A 22,402-nucleotide genomic window follows, 5' to 3' on the forward strand; every position below is an offset into this window, starting at 1 on the left:
GGGTGGTTATTGTTAGGCACCCCCCGAGGGGATAGATTTAGGGTGCGGAGAGGGGGGGGGTTAGATTTAGGGTGCGGAGAGGGGGGGAGTTAGGCACCACTGGGGGGAGGGTGAGGCAACCCCTAGGGAGGGTTAGGCTGTGGGGAGGGGGGGTTAAGCACCACTAAGGGAGGGGTAGGGTTAGTGTACTTACCTGCCCCCTGTGGGATCTCTCATCATCAGGATTCTGGCGTTGGTACTTCACCCGGCAGCTACTCAGCTGTCGGGATATCATACCCAACCCATTAAAATCAGCACTTAAGGCTACAATGCCGCTGTTTTCACAAATGGTTGATGTTTTTTCTACTGTGCATGCGTTGGAGTTGTGCTGTGCTTGTGCCATGACGGTCATGCGATGGCGGTTGCAGTGAATATTTATTGTACAGAGTGATTGACAGGCAGGCAAAAGGGGAGGGGAGGTATGACTCAAACGCAGGCATGTTGTGAATGTTTTGGGGACGTCTCAGTCTTAGACTGTGATCCTGCTGTGAAGGCTCCAACATCTCCGTTCCGATGGCCATTCTGAGCAATCAAAGGGTTAATCAGAACTTTGATAATCAACTGATATGTGTCTGATGCTGTGTCTTTGTCTTCATGCACATGGATTTGCAAAGCCGCTGGATATATTTGCACAGTCGCTGCGTACAAAGCTGCACTAGCGACAGAATTTGCGTCTACCTCTGAATCAGGTCCTTATTAAAATATTAAATGCAACACTGTGCTCAAAGCATTCATCTTAAGTGCGCAGTTCCAGGTGTGAAGTTCAACAGTGTGAAGAGTTTCTTTGTTGCTGGATTTCTAAAAAACAAACCTCCACCCTCTCAGCATATGTTTAACTAAGTATTTCCGGTGTTACCTCTCCCTTCTCCTTGGGTAAAAGTTGTACAGTAGTAATTAACAGAAATACAGCTTTTGAGTGGTGTGGTTAGTGCTGTTAATTATACACAGCTTCAAAAGTGAAGCTGTGAAGCAGATGGCCATCAACATTGAGAGGCAAATACAATACATATTTACATTCTAGTGAAATATACCTAAAGTAATACATATCACTATGTACTCCATAGTGCTTGCATTCTGGTACTAGGGGAAAAGTGGTCACTAGAGAGTAGTTCACACATTTCATTAGAGGCTACTGCAGAATCAGCCAGAGGTAGTGACATTCTTACATCTGCATCTCTTAAGCAATTAGTTGTCAATTGCTTGAGCCATGGTAGGACTTGTTTCCCGCTATTCTACATAGATAGCCATGGTAGGACTTGTTTCCCGCTATTCTCATTACACCAGAGACCCGGGATATTCCTGGGTCGACTCCATTGAGACATAAGCCTGTCTGCTCTGGCATTCTAATAGCCAGGGCATGACAGGCTGCTCTCATGTCCCGCTCATACATATCATACACACACATCACACTCATGCAATCACCACACCTCACAACAGGCAGTGTTTCTGTAGCGTGTGTGCACCGGCTGCTTCTCCACACTGCAGCACAGACCAGACACCTTTTCAATCCATCGGGTACTTGGCCTTCACCCCTTATTATAAGGGCTCCCCAGATCCAGTGCTGACGGTGTTTTTCCATAATTTTTTTCGCCCCCTCCAGGCAGCCCCAAACGGCCAATCAGAGGCTTCCAGGTGCAGCCTGGGAGTAAAATCCCGGGTGGCACCATTCAGACTTGAGCAGGGTTGTCTACCCGGAACTTAAGTCCCAAGAAATACCCTGGTCAATTGCAGGGGCGGCGACCAGGGAAAGTGTTCCCGGGTTGGTGTCTTTCAGATATACACGAGACCCGGGTATTTTGGCAGAGCCAGGACAAAAACCCGGGAATCTCGCTATGTGAGCAAGGGGTATCAAGCAGTTTGTGTTAACCTGGTTAATAGTTACTTTCATTTGGTATAAAGTGGCAGAAATAGCTAAAGGATGCCCAGATAAAGTCTCATAGGTATGGGAGTCATGGAGGGACAACTCACTAACTGGTGCACCAGGAGATGTATGTTGAGAAGGAGGAACTGGTATTTGTTCATCAATTATACTTTCTGGAATTATAACTTGGTCACAGCATCCAATATCCTTATACAGATTGAGTCTCTCGTATCCAAATATTCCGCAAAATTGAATATTCCGAAATACGGATTTTTTTTGGCATGACTGAGATAATGAAACCTTTGATTGTTGATGGTTCAATGTACACAAACTTTGTCTAAGGTACAAATTATTACAAATAATGTGTACAATTACCTACAAGCTGTCTTTTTAGGGTGTATATGAAACAAATGAATTTCATTACTGTACGCAAACTTTGTTTGAGCCACAAAATTATTGAAAATATTGTATAAAATTACCTGCAGGCTGTGTGTATATGGTGTATAACACAAATGCATTCTGTGTGTATATTAGGGATGTGCAGGCTCGGATAGGTTCGAGTTTGCATGTGGAGTTCGGATTTTTCCCTCCAAAAAAACGGAACTCAGAAAGAGGCAAAACGTCATCTTACATGGACGAACATCATCATTCCTGGACTTTTGTCCAGGAATGATGATGTTCGTCCATGTAAGATGAAGTTTTGCCTCTTTCTGAGTTCCGTTTTTTTGGAGGGAAAAATCCGAACTCCACATGCAAACTCGAACCTATCCGAGCCTGCACATCCCTAGTGTATATTTGGGTCCCATTCCCAAGATATTTCATTATTAATTGCAAATATTTCAAAATACGGAATATTCCGTTATCCAAAATACCCCTGGTCCCAAGCAGGAATATGAATATGGGAGACTCAACCTGTAGTCTGTTATGGCTGCTCCTCCCTTTGACGGCACAGTCATGCTGTATGTTGTTTTTATCTTTTGTGCACCTTATCCCCCTATCTCACTTTATTACTCCTTTTCCTAGTTAATGATTGTCTTAGTTTAATTTTTCTGTTAACGTGTGAAATGTTTACATAGTTATAAATAAAGCAATAAAGTTTCACTTAACTATAGGACAATAAATAAGGTGCATGCAGCAATAACGCAAGACAATATATGCCCTCAATGGTGTTTAATACAGATACTAGCAGCTTACATAAATCACTGGTGTCAACAATATGTTATTTAAGTAAAAAGATACTTTGAACAGATACTATGAGGATGTATATAAGCTAAACATGGCCTGAGCTTTTACTTTTTACATTATTTTGGCAAATGCTTTACATTTATTTGTATTTTATCACATGAGCTGTGTTTCAGTGCAGTGTATCTATATTCTTATTGCCAATATTTTCTCATTACATCACTTACAGAATTCTTACCATCTATTGTTATACATGAGTAGAATCAGGCATTGCTGAGTGCAAAGACAAAGCCAATCATCAAATATTACCAAAAAAAACTTACTGAGGCTATCATTCATATTTCATTAACATTACATTCTGAACGCAAATTCAGTTTAGATTAATAGATGCGTTATTGAAGTTTCATATGTATCAGTTTCCTAGTCCTTTTTGCTTTGTGCGTCCTTAATGGTATCTGTATACATATAATATAAGGGCACAGTCGTGCCCTTATATTAAGGTTGCATCTAAAAAAACACTGATTTTTCCATACAGAATTCTGAAGGGGGGGGGGGGGGCAGGGTGTTCAAGGGGCTACACCTCAAAAGCTATAGGAGGTACAATTTGGCATGGACGGGTAGAACTGTTGCTCGGTGCTGCATGCCAAATTTCAGGGCAAAAACATAAAAAAATGCAGGATTTGGGAGTAATCTAAAGCTCCACTTTTTTCTGACATTGTCAATTTGGAACACTTTTCTGCTGTAGTCTATGAGGGATTTTTGGGAAGGCAAAACTCAGGGTAGGGGGCGAATTTAGACTTGGGGTTTGTTTTATTAGCTAGCTATTGTGCCAGGGTACGTGCTTTTGGGGTTCAGGTAAATTAGAAAGTCACCGTTTTTAAACTATTCTCAAGAATGCGCCATTATAAAGATAGGACTTTTCAACTTGTTGCGCAGCCGCAGTAGGAGCTTCCAGCAGGTGCAGTCATAGTGGCTTCACTTGGGTACAGCAAGATGGCCGTCGTTTGCGGGCGGTAGCTGGCAAAGCAGCGGCGGGGACACAGATGCGGTGGTGGGGAACTCGGCCGTGGCGGTGAGGGCGTTGGCGGCGGGCCTGGACCCGAGAGGATTCAAACCCCGCCAGCCATTATGCCGAATACGGCAGCAGCGCCAATTTCAAAAATGGCGCCTCAGCGCTATTTTTGAAATTCAAAGATGACCGCCGCTAGCCAATCACAGCTGAAGAATGAAGACGACGGGAAGCACTGGATGTGCGGTCGCCGCGCTCCAGGTGAAGACACCGCAGAAGCCCTGGATGTGCGGCGGCCGCGCAAAAGAGTTTACTGGCCGCCGCGCTCCAGGTGAAGGTCCCGGTAAATAAAAGATTTATAAGACTGTGTCTGTGTGGCTTATTTGAATATTTCTTTTGCAGGGGTACTATAGGTGCCAGCAGGCCCTTAATACCCCGCCTGCTGGTACTTGTTCTCCAAGTACCAGCATGCGGGGGATGCCTGCTGGGACCTGTAGTACTATTGCAAAAGACAATATTTATATTTTCTTATGCACCACACTAGACATAATCAACCCGGCGCCCAGGGGTGCCAGGGATAGCCCTGGGCTATCAGCCTGGGCCTGGGGTGCCCTGTGGAGGGGTACCCCTTTATTGGGGGGGTCCCCAACTCCCCAGGGATCCCCGGCCTGGGCTGACTAGCGGTCAGGCGTGATGCTGCGGCTGGGGGGCCCGATGAAAGGGCTCCCCTGGCTGTGGCATCACCCCCCTGCTAGATGCAGTCCGATGCTGGTTTTGGGAAATACAGGGGGAGCCTTATAAATTTTTTTCCCCCTGTATTTCCAGAATCAGGACCGGCTCAGAGCCCTGTGCTGGTTGCACCAAATACGGGGGGGCCCCTACGTCATTGGTCCCCCGTATTTTGGCAACCAGGATAGGTTCTCAAAAGCCTGGTGTTGGTTGTGTTTAATACAGGGGACCCCTATGTCATTTGTCCCCTGTATTTAGCACAACCAGTACTGGGGCTCCAAAGCCCGGGGCTGGTTGTTTTCTGGGGGGGAAGGGTGGCTACGCTTTTTTTATTTACACATTCAATTTTTAACATAAATGCGTAGATCTCACTGCTGCATTCGTCCATCTGTAACTTATTGATTTTATTTTCCTCAGATGTATACTCACTACCAGCGAGCCCTCTGTCGCCCACTGATGCCCCTTTTGCACTGCACCGCTGCCACTGGTATGCACCACTGCTGCTTCCGCTACCCCACGCGCCTACAGCCATCTCGCACTCTGCACCTCTCAAACCCATACTCCCAATATTTCAAGATGTTGAGGAGGTACAGGGCGCGCCTGGCCAAAAAGTGGTTGTGGCTTGCTGTAAAAGGGGCGGATCCTTACATCTTCCCCCGTTTTCGGCACTTTGGGGGCGTGCCCAGCACTCTCCGAGACGCTGGGCAGCCCCCAGGCTCTCCCTATACAAGAGAACAGATGCGCACGGCATTTTCTCCTCCTGCACACCCGCTGCTCTTCTATGCAGAGCAGTGGTTTGTGCTCCCCCCAACATCTCCCCCACCGTGGGACACTGCGGCCCGCAGGCAGGACAGTCCCAGAAAAACGGGACTGTCCCAGTTGGGAGGTATGCAAACCAACCTCCTGTGTGCGGTCCCCTCTTAAACCTGCGTTAGTGTACCATTTTGTTGCCCTTCACCCCTGCAGGTTGCCCGGTTTGCTCATCCAAACCCTGATAGTTAATACATTTTAAAAAAAGCTATGAAATTCCATAGACAATAAACCTTACTGTTTCATATGTCCCATTAAAGCTGCTAAGACATGATCTGAAAATTCACAAAACCTATTGATTTTCTGCCAAACTTCAAAAAGCTATGAAATTACGATCATTAAAGCTGACGCTTTAATGGACGTGTTCCTTGCGCAATACAGATATGGTATGCCATCACACCCTGTGGTTAATGGCAGATTCAGCACTCTCACAGAATGAGATTGCCGTCACTCACAAAATGGTGGAGCTGCTAATTCACAGAATTGTGTGCTCATTGGAATACACACATGCAACCCCTCCTGAAGAAAGTGTCAAGTGACATAGAAACGCATTGAGCACCTGTAATCAAATCAAGCGATCAGTGTGAACTGCCCGGTCCGCATTCAGAGCTTCATCAGCTAAGCAGCCATGTACGTCTTACATCCTCTGCATATGGCTTACCACACAGGGAATTCCTTGCAGTGCATTCACGGAGTGGCTTTTCTACACAAGCATCAGCTCGCTTGGGGCTTGGTTAATATCGCTGCCGTAAAGCCTATCCTGGACTTAAAAACTCTGTCAAGTAAGTCGGCACTGGTCGGTATATATTTCAGCACAGCCGGAGAGACCTGCCTTTTACGAGCGTTGTTTACACAAGCAGGATGTCAAACGTTGATTGATGGCTGAGACTGCTACTTTGTCTTATATGGGAGCTTAGGTGTTACGAGACATTCACATTTTTTAATCCCTGTGGTGCAGTCAACTGGAACATTGAATCATCCAATTTTCAAACAGAGTATCCATTTTTTTTTTATTTATTACTCTTAAATTTTCATTATCAATAATGTCTTTTTATTTGTGATGTTTTCTTTATTTATAATAAATGTGTTTATTTATTCATGTGAGTTTTGAGACCTTACCTCAGGAAAGGTGCGCAGTTTATATATCTGTTTGCTTTGTTTTTCTGCAAGGTACTGCACAGCCTCTCCTATTAAACAGCTGCATCTGTACCTTTTATGCTTTGATTAGCACCAGACTTGGTCTAGTTATCCAGGGCTGTAAGTAAATTTGTCTTTTTCACATATGGAATTCAGTACTTGCACCAGACCTACATTTCAGCTCTTCGGGATTCCTATGTGACTGAATGGGGCAGATGTATTAAGCTCTGGAAAGTGATAAAGTGGAGAGTGATAAACGACCAACCAATCACCTCCTGTAATTTTTCAAAGACAGTCTGTAACATGACAGTTAGGAGCTGAGTGGCTGGTCATTTATCACTCTCCACTTTATCACTTTCCAGAGGTCAATACATCTGCCCCATTGTGTATTAACCCAAACTGTCTTAATAACATGATAAACTAAATAGAAGATAGTACAATATTGAAAACGGTTACTAACGACTCAATTATAGTAGGTTTTAGTATGAATCTTTAATCTTCAGTAAATTGCATGGGGATAAGTGACCCTGAACAGAGAGACAGGAGCGAGAACTGCCCTACAGTATTTTGGATATTCTCTATGTAAAATGAGAGTTATGGTAAGAACTTACCTTTGTTAACTCTCTTTCTTTGAAGTGTATAGGACCCACAGGGAGACCTTGGGGATGTAGGTGATGGAACCGAAGCCATCCCTTCTTGTGAATTCCATAGAGCACAAAGAAGGAGTCTGATTTCCGAATGGAACTGGTACTGTCCACATAAATTCTAAGGGCGCGGACCACATCCAAGGAGGCCTCACCTGCAGAGAGGTCTGGTGATTGAAAGGCCGGGACTATAATTTCCTCATTAATGTGGAAACTAGAAACAACTTTAGGAAGGAATTCCGGGCGAGTGCGAAGCAGTCTTGTCCCGGTGAAATATCAGGAAGGGGAGCAACAGGAGAGCGCCCCCAATTCTGACACTCTCCTGGCAGATGCTATCGCCAGAAGAAAGAGAGTCTTAGCTGTTAACCACTTAAGTTCTATAGAATCTAGTGGTTCAAATGGAGGACCTAGGAGGGCCCGAAGAACTACTGCCAAATCCCAAGGAGCCACTGGGGGGACAAAGGGAGGTTGAATCCGGAGGACACCCTGGAGGAAGGTGTGGTTATCCGGAAGTGAATCAATTGTACGTTGGACCCATAGTGACAGTGCAGAGATAAGCACTTTCAGTGAGGCCAGGCGGAGTCCGAGGTCCAATCCAGCTTGAAGGTAGGTCAGGACTCTGTAGATCCGAAACACCTGGGGGTCATAATTCCTGGGACGACAACACTGGAAATATGTATGTCACACTATGTGGTAGATCCTAACAGAAGCCAGCTTACGCACTCTAAGCATCATGTTGATGACAGAGCTGGAGAATCCTTTGCACCTTAGGAGTGATGTCTCAAGAGCCAAGCCATCAAAGACAGACGATCCAGGTCCGGGTAAAGGCAAGGACCCTGAGACAACAGGTCTGGACGTTGAGGCAGTAGGAACGGAGTGTCGATGGAGAGACTCCGAAGATCTGAGTATCAATGATGTCTGGGCCAAGCTGGAGCCACCAGCAGGACAGTGCCTCCGTCTTGTTTGAACTTCTGAAGAACTTGAGGAAGAAGGGAGACTGGAGGAAACAGGTATGCAAACTGGAAGGTCCACTTCAATGACAGAGCATCCACCAAGGTTGCCACGGCATCTCTTGTTCGGGACCCGTACACTGGTAATTTGTGATTGTGTCAGAAGGCAATAAGGTCCACCTCTGGGAGGCCCCATTTGTCCACTAGGAGTTGAAACACCTCTTAGTGAAGAGACCATTCCCCTGGATGCACGTCGTGACGGCTGTGGAAGTCCGCTTCCCAATTAAGAACTCCCGGAATGAACACTGCTGAAATGGCCGGGAGGTGACACTCTGCCCATGTCAGAATGCATGACACTTCTGTCATTGCTGCCCGACTTCGAGTGCCTCCTTGATGGTTGATGTAAGCCACCATGGTGGCGTTGTCGGACTGAACCTGCACGGGTTTTCCGTGAAGTATGTGCTTGGCTAACTGGAGGGCCCTGTACACAGCCCGAAGTTCCAATATGTTGATTGGAAGGGTTGTTTCGACTGCTGTCCAACGACCCTGAAAAGAGTGCGGACCGTTCACTGCTCCCCAGCCCCGGAGACTGGCTTCCGTTGTTAGGAGTACCCATTCCAGGATTCAAAAGGGCGACCCTTGGTTAGATGAGATGTCTGTAGCCACCAAGGCAGAGACAGACGCACCTCCGGAGAGAGCACTATTGTCTGAGCTTTGATCCGGTGGGGCAATCCGTTCCATCTGGAGAGGATCAGCCCCTGCAGAGGCCTGGAATGAAATTGAGCATATTCCACCATGTCGAAGGTGGACACCATGGATCCCAGAACCTGCATCACTGAGTGTATTGACACCCGGCGACTGTGGAAGCATCTGCGTACTCGTAGTTGTAATGTGGAAATCTTGTCTGAAGTCAGAAAGATTCTCTGCTGGTGAGAATCCAGTAGGGCCCCCAGATGAATCATCCCGAGAGGGATTCAGGGAGGACTTTATTCAATTGATTAACCACCCATGCGCTTGTAAAAAGGCAATTGTCAGTTGTAGGTGGTGGCGAAGCACTTCTGGAGAACCTGCCAACAGTCCAGGTATGGTAGTAGCCAGATCCCGATTCCGCCATGATAACCATAACTTTGGTAAACACCCTTGGAGCTGTGGACAGGCCAAAGCGTAGTGCTCTGAACTGGAAGTGTTGCTGTAGTATAGCAAACCGTAGATAACGCTGGTGAGAGGGCGTTATAGGGACATGTACGTATGCATCGTGAATATCCAGTGATACCATAACATCCCCAGGTTCCATAGCCAGTATAATGGAGCGTAGGGTTTCCATCCTGAACCTGGGCACCCTGAGGAACTTGTTCAGGGATTTCAGGTTGAGGATAGGCCAATGACACCCATTCGGCTTCTGCACCAGAAAGAGTAGAATAATAATCAGTTAATCACTGGGATAGTGGGACTGGCACAATTACCCCTGCTTGCAGCAAGGACTGTATGGCTTTCTGGATCTGTAAGGCCTTGTCCTTGTCTGAAGACGGCCTGTGCAGAAAAACTGGTGAGGTCTCCGAAGGAATGATAGGGCGCGAACCCATGAGAGACCACTTCTTTTACCCAGGGATTCCTGGGTGGTTTGACACCAACGCTGGGTGAACTGAAGAAGTCGGCCTTCCACTCTGGGATCCCCCAGAGGGAGGCCCGTCCCATCAGGCTGAGGGTTTATCCTCTGGTATAGAAACAGGGCATCTTGTGCTCCAGGCCTGTTTTCTGGGTTTGGTGGCCTTCTTGGCAGCCGACTCTCGGTTTAGAGGAAACAGATGCTGAAGGTAGAAATGCCAACTTCAATTTTGCCAATGTGTCAACAATCTTGACCAGATTCGGGCCAAACAAGATCTCCCCATTGTAAGGTAAGCCTTCCAGGCCCTTTTTAGAATCAGCATCCGCCCTCCAAGAGCGCAACCATAGGGAACGTCGAGCGGACACTGCCGCAGCCGAGACTCTGGAGGTTAGGAGACTGGTATCCGATGTAGCTTCTCCAATATATGCAGCCGAATGAATGTGACCAACTAACGACACCTGATCCCCATGAGTCACCGAGTGGAAGGAGTCTTCCAATGCATCAGCCCAGCTTTCTATAGCTTTAGCTACTTATGAAATAGCCATGGATGGGCGGGCAACAGCTCCTGAAAAAGTATATAGATTTCAGGCACGTCTCCACCTTCCTATCTGTAGGGTCCCTTAAGAAAGAAATAAAAGGCATAGGTAACGTAGCATTTTTGATTAACAGTGTAACTTGGGAATCCACTGCAGGGGGCGATTCCCATTTTTTACAGTGAGCATCAGGAAATGGGTAGCATGAGGCAAACGCTTTTAAGGTTGGAACCTCTTACCAGGCTGCAGCCATGTGTTCAACTAGTTGATCTGACAGAAGAAATTCTGCTGAAGCCACTTTGTCGTTTAAACAGAGGGTGTTTGGATTTAGGGGCTGGCTTGTCCTCTTCTATGACTAAGATGGATCTGACAGCTCGCAATAAGGCAGGAATATTAATTTTAGACCGAGCCTCCACCTCCTCCAGAGGGGAGTCGAGGTTAGAGGCATCAGTAACCTCTCCATCATCAGATGACAGCTCAGACTCAGAAAGCTGTGTGGACCGTGATGGCAAAACCGTACGTTTAGCAGGTTTCAGAGTTTTCTCACCCTGCAGCATGGTCTGAATGGCTGTAGAAGAAGCCACCAGGCTCTGCACAGAGGTAGAGAAAACGTCCACGCCTGGTGGAGGCACAGGAGGAGTTTGCATAGTTGGTATCAGTTGTGGTAATCCCTGTGAGGGAATAACAGACTGATGTGGTAACCCCATAGGGGAAAAAACAGTTGGAACCGCTTGGCATCCCGCAATGGAGGCCAGGACTTGAGAAAAGGCAGCCCAAGGGGGCTCCTGTACTGGTGATGGGGGGATAGATGTACCTGGTGGATTAAAACACCCAACACATAAACCATCCTGTAAATCCTCCATCAATACCTGTGGCACATAATCTGCATGATAGCAGAATGGGTGCAGTAGTCTGTTCGTCATCCTTGCCTCTGCCAGACATATCTGTAGGGCAATGTAACTCACAATATGGCTCTGGGTATAAAGCAACCACTAAGTATATAGGATACTTGTAGAGAAGCAATATAGTGGTCCTATCTGATGCTTGGGCAAGCTGCAGGAGCACACAGCCGGATATGGCACAATGCAAGGTATAACTGTATGTGACCAACCTCACAAATATTAAGCTCTATAGATGTGTGGTATAGGAAACACCCTGACTAGACCTGTATGTTAGGGCAGAATCAGAGAAAAGGTAGATATATGCTGACAGTAGAAAATAGACAGAGACAGACAGCGCTAGCATGAGTCACATACAATGCAGAAATACAACTGCAAATTGGCACTACTATTATCTACACAGACTCAGCATCTGGTAGGCTGTAGCGCTACATACGCTGACCCTGGGGCGAGGCACTGCATAGGGGGACCGGAGCAGACGCTGTCCTGAGAGAGCTGCGACTGCACCATGAAGAAAATGGCCACCGGAGACGTCAGAGGGGGCGTGACCGAGAAGGAGAACAACTCAGAGAAGCCAGACCTCAGAGAAAAGGTGCCCTGAGCTGAGGGGAGGAGCTGCATTAATAGGGAAGCTGTCTCCCCTGGCTGATTAACCCCCGGGACGCTGGTTCCCGCACCAATTGTCCCTGGTGGTCCAGTAGAGCGTGGTGGCTAGATCCTGCGTCCACACTTAGCACCTCCAGTCTATCCCCCGAAAGACCGGAGGTATGAATGCCCGAGCAGGCCACCGCGAGCGGCGACCCACCTTACCTGCCCCCTTAGAGTCCGGCTGCATTTTGGGTCCTCCAACGGGGCCTTGGCTAGCAGTGACCCCGGGATGCCCGCCGAGATCCCCAGATCTGTACTGGTGTCGCGGCACCCGAGGGGTGATGGAGCGGCAGCACAGACGTCCCACGAACAGTATGCTTCTGCACGCTCTATGTATCAAACAAAGAAATAAATCATAAAAATAAAGAAGCTTAAGGACTACCGACTCCGGCCGGGCACCAACGAAAAAGAGGAGACTCTGGCTTCGGGGCAGGATATAGTGAGAGTGGACCAGTGCATCCTGGGAGCTGAAAGCTTTTAACTGCGTGGTGCCCGGATTCAGTTCCATAACCTACACCCCCAAGGTCTCCCTGTGGAGCCTATGGACTCTGTAGAAATATGCATTTTTTAGTCTCCAGAAATGTTGCTTCTGCAGCACTGTTCTAGAAATACATATTTACAGTACTTCCCTAACCTCCAGACAGATCATTTCCCCCATCAAAAGGACACTATAAATGACTACCTTCCCCCCCCATCCCACCATACCCCACACACACACTTTTTTTTGGTTCCTTCTCCCATTCTCGTCCCTTTCCAATTTAAAAGTGACTTTTTATTTTCACAAGCACTTTCGATGCTTCTCCACTAGTCAGTGTATAGCCTGTCTGTTTTGTGATTGTTTTTCTTTGTACTCTATGTTCTGGAATTTGCTGCGACTCTTTTTGTGATTCTTGTTTGTTCAATAAACGTGAAGTTAAAAAAAAAATAAAAAAAAATACTACCTATGTGTCATATTAAATATATTATGATTGTTTTGACTAGGAGTATTCTTAGTGCTTTCAGTGTGCATCTGCAGTTTCTTTTTCCTGGATGGTACTACAAGTCTCAGCATGGTAGTATCCCTTATTATGTTTAAATGTATATAATGTGTTAGCATTAGGGATGTTAGGGACTTATCTGATGAGGTTCAAAGTGACGTGCTGGATGGGCATGCATTTTTGGCCAAACGTGCTAAGAATCTTATTCATACACCATGTTGATTGAAGAGTTTATCATAAATGTTTTGACTATCAGTATTCATAGAGCTCAGAGTGTGCATCTGCATTTTGTTTACCTGCATGACACTAAGTCTCAGCATGGTAGCACTTCTTATGTTTAAAATTAGGGTGTGCAGTCTAGCCACCTCCCCCTTCCTTCAAGTGCCCTATAAAAGTCATGTTTTATTGTGACAGTCACTAAATGCATCCCAGTTTTTATCATAAAACAATGTGGACAGGATATATAATGTTTCAGATTATGGAATAGAAAGTAGAACAATTCTAAAGTTAAGGGAGAAACTCCTATTTTCTAGAATATCGCCCCTAGAATCCAATTTAACGGTGCCGTTGGTCGCTAAACTATTTTTAATAAGAGTAGAAGCCATAATTCCTGCACAAAGTCTGACAGGAGACATTAAATCTTTTTTTTTTTTTTTTTTTTACAGATAACCATGTGGAAAAAGTGATGTTTTCAACAGCTGTCACTCAGATAGATGGTTTCATTTGCCAAACAGCAGCAGCAGAAACAATATGGCTACATTCTAATGAACTGCTATATGCTGCACCTGCTTTTCCACACAGTGACTTATGGAAGAGCTTTCTTACCCCATCTTGTCTTATTCATAAAGAACTCTACGGAAAATATTGGGGGAGTTTTATGTAAACTGTTCTAAAGGCAACGGTACAGAAATATGCTACTGTCCAATGCAACAGAACTTTATCTGTAAGTGCACCAGTATAGTTTATAAAATGAAGCCAGTGGGTAATAGCACTTTTTCCACACAGTCACTGGAGAACGCTTTCATAATGTCATGTCCACCACATTATTTAAAATTATTTTTTCCAGGCAATCTTCCTTTGAAAAGAAGGGATACGTATTATAGAAAACATGTCCATGCACTATATTATTAGCCACAAAGTACAGACACATAAACACTCACAGTGCAGGGCAGGGATGAAGTATTCCATGGCTCGGCAGTACAGAGTGAGGGCGGCTGAGGGCTCTCCTGCTCCATCTTTCTCAATTGCCTTTACCACCAGTGACGCCTGTTTATAGAAGGCAAAGATCAACTGAGGGATTTGGAGAGAGGGAAATAGTGGCCTGAGAAAAACATTGGAACAACAAACCGGACAAAACATAAGGTAGCCAATTTGTCAAAGTGGGTATTACTACAGTTATACCCGTACAGTAAGCAGAGTGCAAAACATTTGGGGAGTGATGCAGAGGGGCAGACCACAGAAATGCAACTTACGGCTTTCTCCAGGGACTCTGCACAAGGCATATGCTCCAAGTCTACAAATGAGTGGCTGAAGAAATCTAAGAAAGAGATACGTTGATCTGGGTCTCTCTCCAGGAGCCGCTGAAGCAGATCCCGGCATTCAGGTGAGACCCGCGGTCTTACTGGGAGCTACAGCCAAGAGACCATAGAAAGTCAAAGGAGAAAACTATGTGTGCAAAAAAAAAAAGTGCCAGTCAAGAAATCGATATTTTAAGCTGTGAACAATAAATATTTATGTGTTAAAACCAGCACGCTTACTATCATAGTATGCAAAGATAACTGTAGAACAGAAATAGGTAATTATATACGTAAAAGTTCTGTTTAAACAGTTTAAGGACCGGCTACGCTACACTAACCTGCACTCTATCACTTGTGACAACAGAACACTGACTCAGATACTTGTGACCTGCTGGCCCCGACTGTCAGCACCTGAGGCTAAGGGGCCCATTTATCATTAAAGATTTGCGGCTTATTCCACAAAAACTCAAGTTTTAGAGGGATAACCACAAATATTTAGTATCACCCCCATGTATGAAGGAGGGTTTGCAGAAAATATCTCAGATACCTGCTGTGATCCCTCCATTCCCCCAGCAGCTGCAGCCCCCATAGGTTTCTATGGAGGATGCGATGTTGCCAGATTTACCAACTTCCAGAATGCGAAGCAGACAAGATGTTACAAAGAGGGACTGCAGTAGATATCTTCAATATAGGTATCTATGGGGCTGCTATGCTGTCAGCTTTACCAAGCATTCTAGAGCTTGGTCCAGGTAGCTAAATCCATCTTCAGATAGTGTCAGGCAATTTAGCCTATAGACTACTGTAACACAATTTCTTTCGAAGAAGTATCTTCCAGATCCATCTCCACCGACATACACACAGGCCACCAACTGTGCATGAGCAGTACACGTGCAGGGTGCTAACCTGGAAACACAATGGTAGTAGGAGCTCTCACTTTGCTGCCAGCCCTTCGCTGAGAGAGAGCTTTTTCAGAAACTTTGTCCTGGCATGTCAACGAAATAAGTGCAAAGGGTAACGCTCATTACTACATTGCGAGTTGGGGCATAATTAAAATGCGGTTGGTAATAAATATGGTTTTAAGAGAATGTAATTGGTTTGGGATTTGCAAAATCTAAAATTTTCCCAGACGCTTTAAAATGGCAATTTTATTACACGCAAAACCCGTCAGCATCAGAGAAAATAGTCAAGTTTGAAAATTCAAAGTTAATTATATATCCTCTAAGATTATGTAGGGTTATACAGGGTTGGAATCACCCTTCAACAATCCCTGGACCTGCTTTCATTGTAGATGGTGCTTCTGCTATAATTTCTTAGCATACGTTGTTATAGCATAATGATGTGTCAGTAAAATATGCCAGTAGGATTTAAAAAAACTGACTAAAATATTTTAACAGATTGGCAACAGCAATTCCTCTACAGAGAAGGGTGCAGGAGACCTGTCACCATACAGACAACTTTTCTAATTTCTCTCTCCATAAGGGCAATCTTCTCATTTATTACCTCAATTGTCCGGACACTTCGTATTTTCTCCTCCAGTTCTGAGAATGATCTGGATGCAAATGGTGCTCTCCCAAACAGTGCCTCTAGGATGTCAGAAAGATTATTATTCTGGGTTATTGTTATAGTGCCACCATATTACCCAGTTCTGTAATCAGTCACATCAGTCCCGGCCACAGTTTAGCTGACAGACGTGTACACATACACCAGTCCTTTTTGCATCATAAGGTGCAAGAGGCCCAAATTAAAAAACTTTATCCTAAATGTTACATCTTATTCTACTTAAATTATACTAGGTACTTAGAATTAGTATTTTGATGCAGATAAACCGCAAAGTCTGTGGTGCGCTAAAAGGGGCTGTTTGGCGCTCTTTCAGGATAGATGTATGTGAACATGCAGTATTGGAGCTTATGGTCTAACTTTCCTTCCACATAGAATATGTACACAATATAAACATACGCACATCACAATACATTATGGGTACTAGACATTTGCGTAAATTCAGCTGGAAGGTGCTGTCTTCAGGAGCAATTCTTTGTATATATTTCCATGACAGAACTAGCAGAGGAATACGGTTATTATTTCTGGATTGCCTTCTTACCATACAGAATAACCCCTACAGACCAGAGGTCGACCCGAGCATCGTAGTGCCTACTACACACCATCTCAGGAGCCATGTAGAGTGGAGATCCTCTCAGTGACTGAGACTCATCCTGTGATGTCATGTGCTGAGCAAAACCAAAATCTAGTAGGAAGATAAAACCAAGGTGTCAGACTAGCAGTCTCCTCATCTATATTCGAGCCATGCATCTGCTTCATCACACATCTATGTCCAGTGGTCCTCAGATTACTAACCAGTAGTTACTAGTTGGCCTACTATAGTCTTTAGTTACAACTGAAAGAAAGTTCTTTATGTGGAGAATATAGAATATCAATATGTAAAAGAAGTTGACCTATTATGTACATAGCAGCTTATGATATGGACTGTAACGCTATCATTCCTCCCAGCTGGCATAGTCCCAGTATGAGGATATCAGGACTTTGTCCTGATGCTTGTAAATTTCGAGCTTATCAGAACGGCATTGAAGTGGTGTTTAGAGCAGTGATTCACAACCTCGGTCCTCAGGGCACACTAACAGTCCTGGTGTTAGTGATATCCATGACTGTGCACAGATGGTTAAATCAAAATAACTGAGGTACTAATTAAGTCACTTGTGCTCAAGTATGGCTATCCCTAAAATCTGTTAGTGTGCCTTGAGGACCGTGGTTGGGAACCCCTGGTTTAGAGGATAGAAGGGGGTGGCTTAGCACTTTTGAAGTGCTAGACATGCCCCCAAAGGGACATGTCTCCCACCCACAACAGATGTTGGGAGGTATAAACTATTGCACTTTCCTACTGGTTAAAAATAATCATTAATGACTTAAATTAGGCAGTAAATGAATCAACCAATACATTAGAGTTAAAATGTATATTTCACTAACTTATAATTTACTGGTTTATATGTGATCTTCTGTAACTTTTACTAAATACACCGCATTAGCCTTCAGACTTCTGTGTGTTTCTAGCAAAGCATTTACATCATTTATATCTCCCCTGCCCTTGGAAAACAGAGGGCTGCTTTCTAGGAGATACTGGAAGCAGAGCTGGGGGCGGGGTGTACTGTATATCTGTAGCTTTTATAAAAACTTACTGAAAAGCACAGAAAGAAAAGACTATGCTGTAAAAGAAATTGTAGAAATTCAACTACAACGCCTTTAAAATGATATTACCAAATATCCCCTCTATTAGTAGTCATAAGGAGAGGCCGACACTCACCAGCCAACTTGAGGTGGGGTCTATCCAGGCTACTGAGGAGAATATTCTGAGGCTTCAAGTCCAAGTGTGAAATATTTCTCTCATATAGGAACTTTAAAGCACTTGCTGCATAATACAAAAGGCGATAGCGAGATATAATAAGGATGTATGAATATGTGATGCTCACTGCTAGCTGCATATAGTGCATGCTGGGAAATAGGACATAATGAGTAGAATAGCTGTATTAGAAAAATATAATAAATTAAGTAAAATTGTAGTACAGAAGTGACAACAAAAGCAGAAACAAAAGGGAGAATATAGAGAGCAAGGAAATGAAACAGTTATTAGAAGCCAACAAAGACTGAAACAGGAATAAAAGGTAAATGGAAAAGCCGCACATGTGCAAATCACAAAGTTTCTGAATGCAAAGTGAGAAAGCCAAGCGGAGCACAGTGCAAGTCATCCTGTAAGTATGAGGGAGAGGATGATGGCTTTAAATTCAGGTGACTGCAAACAGGAGAACTACCCACCTAGTTGCTGCAGGAAGATTTGAGCTATTTTCTCTGGGAGAATCCTTCGAGATCTGATGAACCGAGAAAGGTCTCCACCTGCGCAATACTCTGTGATCAGGAATATGTAATCTCGGTCCCACTAAAATACAACAATAAACAAAATGAGAATGACAAGGAAATATGGCAATACTAGGGAATTATAAGTACTATCTAGTATATATAGTCAGGTGCATAAATATTGGGACAGTGACAGAATTTTCATATTTTGGCCTCTATTCACCACCACAATGGCTTTGAAATGAAACAAAGATGTGCTTTAACTGCAGACTTTCAGATTTAATTTGAGGGTAATTACATCCAAATCAGGTGAACGGTGTAGGAATTACAACGGTTTCTATATGTGCCTCCCACTTTTTAAGGGGCCAAAAGTAATGGGACAAACTAAACAATCCTAAATCTAACTTTCACTTTTTAATACTTTGTTGCAAATCCTTTGCAGGCAATTACAGCCTGAAGTCTGGAACGCATAGACATCACCAGACGCTGGGTTTCATTCCTGGTGATGCTCTGCCAAGCCTCTACTGCAAATGTCTTCAGTTCCTGCTTGTTCTTGGGGCATTTTCCCTTCACTTTTGTCTTCATCAAGTGAAATGCATGCTCAATCGGATTCAGGTCAGGGGATTGACTTGGCCATTGCATAACATTCCACTTTTTAGCCTTAAAAAACTCTTTGGTTGCTTTTGCAGTATGCTTCGGGTCATTGTCCATCTGCACTGTGAAGCGCCATCCAATGAGTTCTGAAGCATTTGACTGAATATGAGCATATAATATTGCCCGAAACACTTCAGAATTCATTCTGCTGCTTTTGTCAGCAGTCACATCATTAATAAATACAAGGGAACCAGTTCCATTGGCAGCCATACATGCCCACGCCATGACACTATCACCACCATGCTTCACTGATGAGGTGGTATGTTTTGGATCATGAGCAGTTCCTTTCCTTCTCCATACTCTTCTGTTCCCATCACTCTGGTACAAGTTGATCTTTGTCTCATCTGTCCATAGGATGTTGTTCCAGAACTGTAATGGCTTTTTTAGATGTTGTTTGGCAAACTCTAATCTGGTCTTCCTGTTTTTGTGGCTCACCAATGGTTTACATCTTGTGGTGAACCCTCTATATTTCACTCTTGTGAAGTCTTCTCTTGATTGTTGACTTTGACACATATACACCTACCTCCTGGAGAGTGTTCTTGATTTGGCCAACTGTTGTCGAGGGGTTTTTCTTCACCAGGGAAATAATTCTTCTGTCATCCACCACAGTTATTTTCCGTGGTCTTCCGGGTCTTTTGGTGTTGCTGAGCTCTGCAGTTAAAGCACATCTTGTTTATTTCATTTCAAAGCCATTGTGGTGGTGAATAGAGGACACAATATGAAAATTCTGTCAATGTCCCAATATTTATGCACCTGACTGTATGTATGTATACATATGCTCGAATAAAGGGGCTGGGTACGGGATGCTGGCGCTCAGGAACCCAGCGGCCGACAGGGTTAGGATACCGACACCTGTCGATAGGTAACCCTACCCCCCACCCCCCTAGTGCCTAACCTCTCTACTTACCGTCAAGATGCTGGCACCAGGATTCTGACTGGTGTTGCGATTCTGGCGCTGGCATTCTGCGCGCCGGCTTCCCTACAGCCGGGATAGTGATTACATACCGAATAAAGCATATATATTTTATGGCTGCACTAAAATGCAAGCAGAAAGCCACCACACAGGTCCGCAGTAACATAGCAGTTAATATTTGTTCATTTCAACTTGGGTTAAACAGTTCAAAACCCAGGCGTGTATACATTTCATACTCTGACCTGGAAGTCCTTCAGCTCGAGGATATGTGGGTGATGGACAGTTTTCAAGATCTCAATCTCTGTCAGAAGGTTCTCCACCGATGCTTTGTTCAGGCTTTTCTTGCCGACACATTTAATGGCCACAACCTCACGTGTGTTCCGCTAACATTTGGCAGAGGGAAAGCATTGGATGTACATATTAAAAACTGAGTAACAAAATACTTGATTTGATATGCCACAAATGTGGTCACGGTTTTAGCGATTGATATTGCGCTAATGATGCCTAGGTAATTACATAGTTCATTTACATGTTTTATTTAGAGGCAGTCAGAGTAAGAGCTGCAGGAAGGGACATTTGGCGCATGGGATACATGAAGCAATGGATACAATGTTATTAGACATAAGGAGGTCATGGAATCAGTTATTACAGTAACATGCTATAGGAAACAGACAGCAAACATTATGGTAGTTACTATAACAATTATTTAAAGCAGTTTAGTGGGTATTTTTGGAGAAATCTAAGGACTAGTTTAGGTAAAGAGGAAAGCATCTCTAAGAAGAAAGAAAAGTGCCCAAGCACAGACAGGATAATAAGCCAGCTTCAGGTTCTTCTTCCCAAAGTTTCAATAACGGGGGCCTGATTCAGAGGTGGACACTATTGCAGCCTTCATGCAAATGGTAGTTTCAGTCTTCCCCTTGTGAACAGGCATGCGCCGGACTGTGCAAGCCCTGAGACGCCAACTTTCAATGCTCATGGACAATGCAACTCCTCTGGTGGTTCTGAATACTCCACCATGGGCACCAGCCTATAGCAGGCAGTGTCTCCTCCTGAAATCCAACCACACATGGTCTCTGTCGCTGTGCATCTGAGAACGCAGCCTCTTATATGGACCACCCGCAATACTCCCATAACACGCCCATGAGACTGATTTTTTTGCATTCACCTCAGGCCACCTCCCAGTCACCGCCCATAGTTTAGCCGCCCTACTTCTAATGCCATTGGCTCTGTACACATTAGAGCGTATCAGCGTACACTCAGGGGAACTAACGTGCTGTAGGTTTTCAGGACTTTTCACGCATGCACAGTAGCCAATAGTCACTCAACTACAGAAACATAGGCATTGTATCCACCCATGAATCAGGCTCACAATGTCTCCCTCTTGTCCAGGCATCAAAGCTGAAGCTGGAGATTAAAATACTAGACAAAAAAATAATGATCAATCTAGTATTTTACACCCTTTGTAACAGCAGGCAACGACCAGGCTTTCAACATGTCATATATATTATATATAGGTGGTGCTGACAAATGCACTTATAGGAAGTTCAAAATCCAAACCAAAATCTAACAAAGCACCACACACACTGCAAACCTTTTCCTAGAGCACAAAGTATATTATGTTGTTCTATTCCTGCTGGGCTGAGCAGATTTACCTTCCTGTAGGCCTTATAGACGGTGGCATAGGTGCCGCTGCCCAGTTTGTCAGTCAATATAAAATCATCCAGCCGAGGTGGAGCCCAGCCTGCCATAATGTGCCATGTACATATCCTATGTAGCACACTGACTGGTAAGTGTTGCCCTCACTCTATAAGAAGACAGCTGCCTGACATGGTGAGTTACTATGGAGCTGTCACTAGTCTGGCTGACACTGACTGCAGCTGCTGCTACACTTCCTTATTGATACAGGAACAGGAAGCGCCCAGCCAGCAGCACACAGTGATAACCAGAAACATGGAGACTTGCGCCATCTAGTGGTGGATAGAAACATGCAGTACTGTACGTTCAGCTTTTATTTTACTCGTTTTGTACAAAGTATTGTATCTAGAAATTATTTCTTATATGTTTACAGGAATATTATTTTTTTCCCCCTTAAATGTCAAAACAGTTGCTCTGCAGCTAATGCTAAAAAAGAAATCCTAGAAAAGTTGGAAAGAGAAAGTACTTGATATATGTACACAGGAATATATTTATTTTTTCCCTAAAAATGTCAAAATAATGTTTAGCTAATGCTAAATGACAGCCATGTTTGGTAAAATATGATAATAAAACGAGGTAACATATGACCATAGCGCTCCCCCAATGGCCTGGAGCAGACACTACAGGGCCACCCATTTGCTGGGCTATGTAGCTGCCACCCATGTTACTATGGGCCATGCTGCCATCATCTGCCTCTAAGCATTGTGCATAGTGTTTGAAGTCCCAGAATGACATGTG

The 22,402-nt window shown here is 44.5% G+C and overlaps 1 protein-coding gene across 1 annotated transcript in view; it reads right to left on the reverse strand.

Moving 5' to 3' along the window:
• Window positions 1-21,862, reverse strand: part of ULK3 (unc-51 like kinase 3) — a 38,229-nt gene extending 16,367 nt beyond the window's left edge. The window contains exons 1-8 of the mRNA XM_088446178.1: window positions 21,622-21,862; window positions 20,212-20,352; window positions 18,364-18,484; window positions 17,855-17,959; window positions 16,640-16,783; window positions 16,042-16,124; window positions 14,497-14,652; window positions 14,185-14,290 (exon numbers count right to left, since the gene is read on the reverse strand). Of these exons, the coding sequence (XP_088302304.1) occupies window positions 14,185-14,290; window positions 14,497-14,652; window positions 16,042-16,124; window positions 16,640-16,783; window positions 17,855-17,959; window positions 18,364-18,484; window positions 20,212-20,352; window positions 21,622-21,717 (952 nt within the window). The 5' untranslated portion in view covers window positions 21,718-21,862. The remainder of the gene's footprint in view (window positions 1-14,184; window positions 14,291-14,496; window positions 14,653-16,041; window positions 16,125-16,639; window positions 16,784-17,854; window positions 17,960-18,363; window positions 18,485-20,211; window positions 20,353-21,621) is intronic.
• Between the last annotated feature and the right edge of the window lie 540 nt (window positions 21,863-22,402).

The sequence above is a fragment of the Taudactylus pleione genome, unplaced genomic scaffold (genome assembly GCF_031769625.1).
Source record: "Taudactylus pleione unplaced genomic scaffold, aTauple2 ptg000019l, whole genome shotgun sequence".
Lineage (NCBI taxonomy): Eukaryota > Metazoa > Chordata > Amphibia > Anura > Myobatrachidae > Taudactylus > Taudactylus pleione.